The 9,901-nt window shown below is 46.1% G+C and overlaps 1 protein-coding gene across 2 annotated transcripts in view; it reads left to right on the top strand.

The window, feature by feature from the left end:
- METTL2A (methyltransferase like 2A) overlaps positions 1–8,291 on the top strand; it is a 24,535-nt gene extending 16,244 nt beyond the window's left edge. The window contains exons 7-9 of one of the 2 annotated variants that reach the window (XM_011947908.1): positions 3,247–3,353; positions 6,302–6,367; positions 7,136–8,291. In XM_011947908.1, the coding sequence (XP_011803298.1) occupies positions 3,247–3,353; positions 6,302–6,367; positions 7,136–7,290 (328 nt within the window). In that variant the 3' untranslated portion in view covers positions 7,291–8,291. The remainder of the gene's footprint in view (positions 1–3,246; positions 3,354–6,301; positions 6,368–7,135) is intronic. The other variant, XM_011947909.1, reaches the window with a different exon arrangement.
- Positions 8,292–9,901: the final 1,610 nt, after the last annotated feature.

A 9,901-nucleotide genomic window follows, 5' to 3' on the forward strand; every position in this document is an offset into this window, starting at 1 on the left:
GGCACTTTGGGAGGCCGAGGTGAGTGGATCATTTGAGGTCAGGAGTTCGAGAGCAGCCTGGCCAACATAGTGAAACCCCATTTCTACTAACAATACAGGCCGGGCACAGTGACTCACTCCTGTAATCCCAGCACTTTGAGAGGCCGAGGCAGATGGATCACCTGAGGTCGGGAGTTCAAGACCAGCCTGACCAACATGGAGAAACCCTGTCTCTACTAAAAATACAAAGTAGCTAGGCGTGGTGGCGCACACCTGTAACCCCACCTAGGCCAAATTTGACTCTATAAGGGACTTTGCATAACATTTCATCCTCAGAATCGCTGATGGGCAGAGGACAGTTACATGTGGAAGGCTGAGGCAGGAGAATGGCATGAACCCGGGAGGCGGAGCTTGCAGTGAGCTGAGATCCGGTCACTGCACTCCAGCCCGGGCGACAGACTGAGACTCCGTCTCAAAAAAAAATAAAATAAAATAAAATCTCATATGCATCAGGCAACCAGTGGTCCTATGAAACTACCTTCTGTTTGTTTTTTTTTGTTTGTTTGCTTTTTGTTTTTTTCTGAGATGGAGTCTCACTCTGTTGCCCAGGCTGGAGTGCAGTGGCGAGATCTCGGCTCACTGCAACTTCTGCCTCCCAGCTTCAAGCGATCCTCCTGCCTCAGCCTGCCGAGCAGCTGGGATTACAGACACGCACCACCATACCTGGTTAATATTTTTTGTATTTTTAGTAGAGACAGGGTTTCACCATGTTCTTCTGGCTGGTCTTGAACTCCTGACCTCAAGTGATCCACCCACCTTGGCATCCCAAAGTGCTGGGATTACAGGCGTGAGCCACCACACCTGACCAAAACTACCTTCTCAGGGAAGCAGAGTCAGAGATGGTGGCTAAGAGATTCAGACACCATTGACTAATTCCATGGAAGCCCTTGTCACTGCCAGAGTGCAGTGAGTCTGGACAGGCTGGAGGTTGGCACATATTAGGGTAAACTATACCCATGAAATCATGACATCAGAGACTTCAAACATCTCATTCTGTGGCATCAGAGTCCTGCAAAGGATGATTAGGCAAATTAGTGGTAAAGGTCAGGTAAGCTGGTGTTAGGAAGCCAGATAACATGACTAGAGAGTGCAGGGACCAGTGATTGAGATCCTGATTTATCTCCCAGAGTCCAAGGACCCCTTGCTGGCTGCACAGGGTAGGAGCTTTGAGTGGTTGACCTTCTCTAGGCCACACTTCCTCTAAAAGGGCACTGAAGTCATCCAACCTGAGAGGATGAGTGCGAAATAAAGGCATATGCAGGATAACCCAAAAGACCTACCATGGTTTTAAACTTTAATAATTGCAGAGGTTGACCAGGCACAGTGGTTCACGCCTATAATCCCACCACTTTGGGAGGCTGAGGTGGGAGGAATGCTTGAAGCCAGGAGCTCAAGACCAGTTTGGGCAACAAAGCAAGACCTGCATCTCTACTAAAAATAAAAATAAAGGCCAGGTGCAGTGGCTCATGCCTGTAATCCCAGCACTTTGAGAGGCCGAGGCGGGCAGATCACAAGGTCAGGAGATCAAGACCGTCCTGGCTAACACGGTGAAACCCCCGTCTCTACTAAAGTACAAAAATAAAAATAAAAAAATAAAAAGTAGAAAAAATAGCCAGATGCATATCTGTAGTCCCAGCTACTCAGAAGGCTGAGGCAGGAGTATGGTTTAAGCCCAGGAGTTTTAGGCTGCATTGAAGTGAGCTATGATCACACCACTGCACTGCGGCCTGAGTGACAGAGTAGGACCCTGTCTCGAAAAACACCTACGACCTCAGAAGTTTCAGTGCTACAAACTTTTTAAAAATTGACATGGACTAAAACAAACTGTTAAAATTTAAAATTCAAGCCAGCCACCGTGGCACAGACTTTTAGTCCCAGCTACCTAGGAGACTCAGGCAGGAGGATCACTTGAGCCCGAGAGTCCAGCCTGGGCAACATAGCATAGCAGGACCCCAGCTGTTTGTTTGTTTGTTTGTTTTCTGAGACGGAGTTTCGCTCTTGTTACCCAGGCTGGAGGGCAGTGCCGTGGTCTTGGCTCACTGCAATCCCGCCTCCCGAGTTCAAGTGATTCTCCTGCCTCAGCCTCCCAAGTAGGTGGGATTACAGGTGCCTGCCACTATCCCTGGCTAATTTTTTTGTATTTTTAGTAGAGACAGGGTTTCACCATGTTGGCCAGTATGGTCTCGAACTCCTGACCTCAGGTGATCTGCCTGCCTCGGCCGTTTTTTGTTTTTGAAGTGGGAAACGTTCATTATGCAAAATTTAAACAGATTTGAAATTTTTTTGGTGAAGTTCGTAGCATTTAGACTTCTGAAGTTATGAAAGCTTCAACCTGCACCAAGACTTCTAAAGAACACTGCATATGGAAAGTGCAGACCTAAGTGTAAAACCCTCTGTCTCTTATCCTCATTTGCATACTGATTGTATTGTCATGTAACTTGTAAGTCCTTGAGGACAAGTCTTTATTTAACAAACAGAAAGATACAGCCTCTGCATTGAAAGAGCTCAGGTCTAATGGTGCAGGCCATTAAGTCACTTAGCAGAACCCACTGGATGCTCAGGATTCTGCTCAGCCACAGGAGCACAGGGCAAAGATGGCTATCTAGGACCAGGGGGAAAGTGAGCCAGATGGAGAGCAGAGAACTTTTTTTTGTTTGTTTTTTGGAGACTGAGTCTCAGTTACTCTGCCGCCCAGACCAGCGGGCCGTGGTGCAATCTTGGTTCACTGCAACCTCTACCTCCCAGATTCCAGCAATTCTCCTGCCTCAGCCTCCTGAGTATTTGGGATTATAGGCACACGCCACCATACCTGGCTAATTTTTGTATTTTTTGTAGAGATGGGGTTTCACCATTTTGGGCAGGCTGATCTCAAACTCCTGACCTCAAGTGATCCATCTGCCTCAGCCTCCCAAAGTGCTGGTATTACAAGCACGAGCCACTGCAACTGGCCGGGAACAGGGAACTTTCTTACAGCAGAAGCAGGCTTTCCTCGGGCCTCTTCAGGCTGAAGGCAGTGGCTCGAGGCCGCAGCTGTGAGCAGGCAGCTAACGTCCTTCAGTTCTAACTGAAGCAAGGGTAGAGGAGCTTAGATCTCAGGGTTGGTGTGTCCGTTGAGGAGGTCCACTGGCTTTTTGGGATGTGCTACAGGGAAAGAGAACCCTGTCTTTAAGGAGACCTGATTGACCATCATTCCCTGCTGTTCCACAGGATGCAGAAGGCTATCAACAGGCTGAGCAGGCTTCTGAAACCTGGGGGGATGATGCTTCTGCGAGATTACGGCCGCTATGACATGGCTCAGCTTCGGTTTAAAAAAGGTATTTTGAGAGCGCTGAATCCTAACCACTAGAGATCATGTCCTTTGCAGGGACATGGATGAAGCTGGAAATCGTCATTCTCCGCAAACTGACACAAGAACAGAAAGCCAAACACCACATGTTCTCACTCATAAGTGGGAGTTGAACAAAGAGAACACACGGACACGGGGCGCGGGGCATCACACACTGGGGCCTGTCAGGGGATTGAGGGGCTGAGGGAGGGATAGTATTAGCAGAAATACCTAATGTAGATGACGGGTTGATGGGTGCAGCAAACCTCCGTGGCACATGTATACCTATGTAACAAACCTGCACATTCTGCACATGTACCCCAGAACTTAAAGTATAATTTTAAAAAAAAAAGCAAAGGTACTTGGCCACTATAATCAAAAAATGGTGCTGCCATCAGAATAGAGACTCTAGAATTAGAGCTTCATATATAAAGCCATTTAAAATGTGACAGAGTACTATATTTTTTAAGAAAACTGAAGAGGCTTATATAATCTAGATATTGAGATCTTTTTAAACAAGACAGCTACCTTTAGAAGAGCTTTCATTAGAAAGACATTTGAAAGACGGCCGAGCCCAATGGCTCATGCCTACAATTCTAGCACTTTGGGAGGCTGAGGCAGGCAGATCGCCTGAGGTCAGGAGTTCAAGACCAGCCTGACCAACATGGAGAAACCCTGTGTCTACTAAAAATACAAAATTAGCCGGGCATGGTGGTGCATGCCTGTAATCCCAGCTGCTTGGGAGGCTGAGGTAGGAGAATCACTTAAACCCAGGAGACGGAGGTTGCAGTGAGCTGAGATCGTGCCATTGCACTCCAGCCTGGGCAACAAGAGTGAAACTCCATCTCAAAAAAAAAAAAAAAAAAAAGAAGACATTTGAAAAACATAAATAATTTTAAATGTGGCATGACAAAAGATGCCATTAAAAATGTAAAAGGCAAATGACAGAGTAAGAGGGAATATTTTCAGTGCATATAATAGATAAAGACTTAATATCTTTGCCTTCAAGGAGCTGTCATGAAACTGATAAGGAAAAGATCAGTGACCCACCCAAAAAACAGGCCAGGAGTATTTAGTCAGTTCACAAAATAACGTATCTAAATGGCCAGTAAACAACACTTCAAGGAAATAAAAATAACAAGTTAGTACTACTTATTACTGGCCAAAGAAGTAATAAGAAGGAGGTGCATTCCTTCATTACTGGTAGAAAGAGAAATTGTTACAGCCTTTTTTTCTTTTTTTTTTTTTTGAGATGGAGTTTCACCCTTGTTGCCCAGGCTGGAGTGCAATAGCATGATCTCAGCTCACTGCAACCTCTGCCTCCTGGGTTCAAGCGATTCTTCTGCCTCAGCCTCCCAAGTAGCTGGGATCACAGGCACGTGCCACCATGCCCGGCTAATTTTTTATATTTTTAGTGGAGACAGGGTTTCACCATGTTGGCTAGGCTGGTTCGAACTCCTGACCTCAGGTGATCCACCTGCCTTGGCCTCCCAAAATGCTGGGATTACAGGCATGAGCCACTGCGCCCAGTGTTACAGCCTTTTTTTTTTTTTGAGACGGAGTCTCGCTCTGTCTCCCAGGCTGGAGTGCAGTGGCACGATCTCAACTCACTACAACCTCTGTCTCTTGGGTTCAAGCAATTCTCCTGCCTCAGCCTCCCGAGTGGCCAAGACTACAGGCATGTGCCACCATGCCCAGCTAATTTTTTTGTATTTTTAGTAGAGACGGGGGTTTCACCATGTTGGTCAGGCTGGTCTCGAACTCCTGACCTCAGGTGATCTGCGCACCTTGGCCTCCCAAATTGCTGGGATTACAGGCGGGAACCACCGTGCTTGGCCTACAGCCTTTTTTTAAGTACCCAGTTATTGTTCAATCCAATAGTTTTTTTGAATATAGTCAAGAACTAGCACATAATACATGCACGAGCAAAACTTTGTAAACAAAGTGAATGCCTCTGGATAGGGAGATGTTGTGCTTGTCACCTGACATGGACCCCACACCACTGAGCCTGGAGGGATTTCTGTTCTGTATTATTCAGTGAGAGGAGAGCAGTGTGCAAGGGAGTATTTTAAACTCCATCCCCATATACCAGTATCTGCAGGGAAATAAGTATATACATGTGTGATGATTTGGGCATTCAGGAAGGTCTCGAAGTATGTGCCAGGCCGGTAAACTGAGGTAAGGTCAGGGAGGTTAGCAGCAGAAGGGAAAGCACGTTCATGATCAAAACAGTATCTGAGTTGTATTTATGATTGTGTAGACACGAGAAGAGATGTGCAAAGGACAGTCACCACCAAAATGGTAATGGTTGTCTCAAGTTTGCTAAACTCAGCTATATTGCTTAATTAAAAAAAAAAAAAAATAGGCCAGGCACGGTGGCTCACGCCTTTAATCCCAGCACTTTGGGAGGCCAAGGCGGGTGGATCACCGAAGGTCCGGAGTTTGACATCAGCCTGACCAACATGGTGAAACCCCATCTCTACTGAAAATACAAAAAATTAGCCGGGTGTGGTGGCGGGCACCTGTAATCCCAGCTACTTGGGAGACTGAGGCAGGAGAATAGCTTGAACCTGGGAGGCGGAGGTCGCAGTGAGCTGAGGTCACACCATTGCACCCAGCCTGGGCGGCAAGAGCAAAACTCTGCCTCAAAAAAAATAAATAAATAAATAAAAAGTTTGTGCTGTTAATTTAATGGGGTTGGGGGAGTGAACAAGTTGTTTTCATAAAACAATTCTAGAGTTTTGGAGTGGGGAGCTTAGGAACCTCATGTTTTCTGACATTGGAGTTAGCTTATTCCTGTTAAGCTGCCCTTCCCGAAGCACTGAAGCAGGAGTGCTCTCCACCCAACAAGCTGACTTCTCAGTTAACATTTCCTTAGCAATGCAAGTCAAAGGAGTGCTTTAAACTGTATCTGATTTTTAACACATCACTCTGCAGGTCAGTGTCTATCTGGAAATTTCTACGTGAGAGGTGATGGAACCAGGGTTTACTTCTTCACACAAGGTATGAAACACTCATCTTTTTACGCTAAAAGTCCCCAGTACCAGATGAGATGGTCTTCAAGGCACGTTCAGAAGGAGAACTATCTGGCCCCTCCTGCCTTTTAGGCATTCCGTTTCCTGCAGTTCCCCACTGCCTACACCCTCCTCCACCCTGGGCCAGACACTTGGGCCCCCAGTCAGCCCTGGCTTGTCTATGCCTTCAGTCCTGCTCTGCTCTCCCCGTCTGCCACTGTCCAAAATGGGAAGCCTGCCCGCTCTGCAAGGCTCATCTCCAGTCCAGCCTGTTTCACCTTCTGCACGGGGTTGTGCTTTGGTGCACCCAGGTCGTGTCCCCTGGGTTCTAGGGGTGCCAGGAACTGCTCTCTGCGACTAGCCCTGTCCACAGGCGTCATCCATCACATGGGCCTTATGAATTCTCCATTCCTGGGCCCTTTTTGGGGTCACCTTCTTTGAGCCTTTGGTTACGATGATGAAACCACTTTCCTAAAACAATTGCTTTGACATACATATATACTTTTGCATAAATTTTAAGGTGTTCATAGAGCCTAAAGGCCAAATATAAACCGAAGGTTTTTAAAAATGAAAAAACCGCGGCCCATAATTCCCCACCTAAACATGAAGTTGCTGTTACCAAGCCACCACTGCATTTATAACCAAAAGGCCGTGTAAAAACACTACAGCAGCTTCCCTGAGCCCCATTAATGAGGACTTAGTCGATAAAAATGCCTTTTCTTGAGGGGAAAATATATAAATATCTTTTCCACACTAGAGGAGCTGGACACGCTTTTCACCACTGCTGGACTGGAAAAGGTACAGAACCTGGTGGACCGCCGACTGCAGGTGAACCGAGGGAAGCAACTGACAATGTACCGGGTTTGGATTCAGTGCAAATACTGCAAGCCCCTTCTGTCCAGCACCAGCTGAGAGGCACCTGCTGCCAAGACGATGCAAGCTCATTGTGTTTCCGGGCTTTTTTAAAAAACCGTGTAGCACCAGGCGTGGTGGTGCATGTCTGTAATCCCAGCCACTCAGGAGGCTGAGGCGGGGAGGATCCATTTAGCCCAGGAGTCCAGCCTGGGCAAAATAGTGAGACCCAGTATCTGAAAGTAATCATAAAAATAAAAAGAATATAAATGAGGTCTTGTTGACGTTGGATAATTCAGGAATTCAGACTTGAACCTTAAACCTAGGAAAAGTTACTTTGTATCAGGATTCTAACAGTTATGCTTTATATTTTGTGAAGTCCTTTAAAACATAATTTTCTCAAGTTATTTCTTTGAGATCTCAATCCGTCTTAGCATTTTGTAATTAATAACTGAAATTTTATTCAAAGGAACTGTAAACCTTAAAATACCAATTTATTTCCATGTGAAAAAGTGTTACATATGACAAGTGTTTTTTGACTCTAAGTGCGTTAAATCTTTTGAAAGTGTAAATGCCGGGCTAGGGCAACTGCAGTTAATACTTACAGAGGTTAGTGAAGGGCTCATTAAGTTGTAGGGGAAGCAAGCTGGGAAGAATCAGATCAGATGTTTTCCTGACCAAAAAAAATGACCCTATAGAGAGCATCAAAATGTGGTGGTCTTGTTAAGTAATTGATCGTGGTCTTCATTTTAATCTTAGCTCTGCCAGGCACAGGTGCTCACACCTGTAATCTCAGCACTTTGGGAGGCCGAGGCAGGCGGATCATCTGAGGTCAGGAGTTTGACACCAGCCTAGCCAACATGGTGAAACCCCGTCTCTACTAAAGATACAAAAATTAGCTGAGCGTGGTAGTGGGTGCCTGTAATCCCAGCTACTCGGGAGGCTAAGGCGGGAGAATCGCGTGAACCCAGGAGGCAGAGGTTGCAGTGAGCTGAGATTGCGCCACTGCACTCCAGCCTGGGCAACAAAGCGAGACTCTGTCTCAAAAAAGTAAAAAAAAACTTAGTTCCATGGAATTTTAAGCACTGTTCCCCCTCTAACCTGTGTCTAAAGAATTTGGCTGGGCATGGTGGCTCACCCCTGTAATCCCAACACTTTGGGAGGCCGAGGCAGGCAGATCATGAGGTCAGGAGATCGAGACCATCCTGACTAACATGGTGAAACCCCATCTCTACTAAAAATACAAAAAAATTAGCCAGGCATGGTGGCACGCACCCGTAGTCCCAGCTACTCGGGAGGTGGAGCTTGCAGTGAGCTGAGATCTGGCCACTGCACTCCAGCCTGGGCGACAGAGCGAGACTCCATCTCAAAAAAAAAAAGAATTTTCACTTTTTGCAAAATTGTCCTTTTAATGCACCCTTAAGCATTTGACACAAAAGGAATTGAGAGAACTTCTTAATTTTAGCCACATCTGATTTCTTCACTTCTGAATGTGATCATTGTCAGTGTTAGATGCTTGCTTTTTTTGTTTTTTTTAGGAGACGGGTCTCACTCTGTTGCCTAGGGTGGAGTTCAATAGTGCAATGATAGTTCATTATCACCTCAAACTTCTGGCTCAAGCCATCCCTCCACCTCAGCCTCCTGAGTAGCTAGGACTACAGGTGGGCACCATCATGCCTAGCTAATTGTTAGATCCTTTTTTATGTTCTGCATTTTTTCAGTTATTTTTACATATTTCTCTCTTGATCCATGCAGTTATAGGATATATTCTTAATTTTAGAAAGTAAGGACTTTTCGACCTGATGTGGTGGCTCACGCCTATAATCCCAGCACTTTGGGAGGCTGAGGTGGGCAGATCGCTTGAGGTCAGGAGTTCAATGTCTGTCCTGGCCAACATGGTGAAACCCCATCTCTACTGAAAAATAAAAAATCAGCCCAGCGTGGTTGTGGGTGCCTGTAATCCCAGCTACTCAGGAGGCTCAGGTAGGAGAATCGCTTGAACCTGGGAGGCAGAAGTTACAGTGAGCCGAGATGGTGCCATTGCACTCCAGCCTGGGCAACGAGCGAAACTGCATCTCAAAAACAGAGATGCCTAGCTTTCACCTTGTTAATGTTTTTCTAAATTTTGGAATAATAAGCTTATATAGGAATACTGCAAGAATTATCCATTTTTTTCTGATGTCCCAACATCACCAAATGTATTACCAAATGTATGCATCACAAGTAGGAATACATGGAAACATTACTGCTAGCCACTAACCATTCATGTTTGCCCAGTAGTCCCAATAATAGCTTTGTCAAAAAAACACGATTATGTTGGCTGGGCACAGTGGCTCCTGTATTCCTAGCATTTTGAGAGCCCAAGGCAGGAGGATGACTTGAGGCCAGGAGTTCAAGACCAGGCTGGGTAATGTAGCAAGACTCTTTTTTTTGTTTGTTTGACACGGAGTTTCGCTCTTGTTGCCTAGGCTGGAGTGCAATGGCACGATCTCGGCTCACCACAACTTATGCCTCCCAAGTTCAAGCGATTCTCCTGCGTCAGCCTCCCTAGTAGCTGGAATTACAGGCATGCACCAGCATGCCCAGCTAATGTTTTGTATTTTTAGTAGACACGGAGTTTCTCCATGTTGTTCAGGCTGATCTTGAACTCCTGACCTCAGGTGATCCACCC

The sequence above is a fragment of the Colobus angolensis genome, unplaced genomic scaffold, assembly GCF_000951035.1.
Source record: "Colobus angolensis palliatus isolate OR3802 unplaced genomic scaffold, Cang.pa_1.0 Scaffold271, whole genome shotgun sequence".
Lineage (NCBI taxonomy): Eukaryota > Metazoa > Chordata > Mammalia > Primates > Cercopithecidae > Colobus > Colobus angolensis.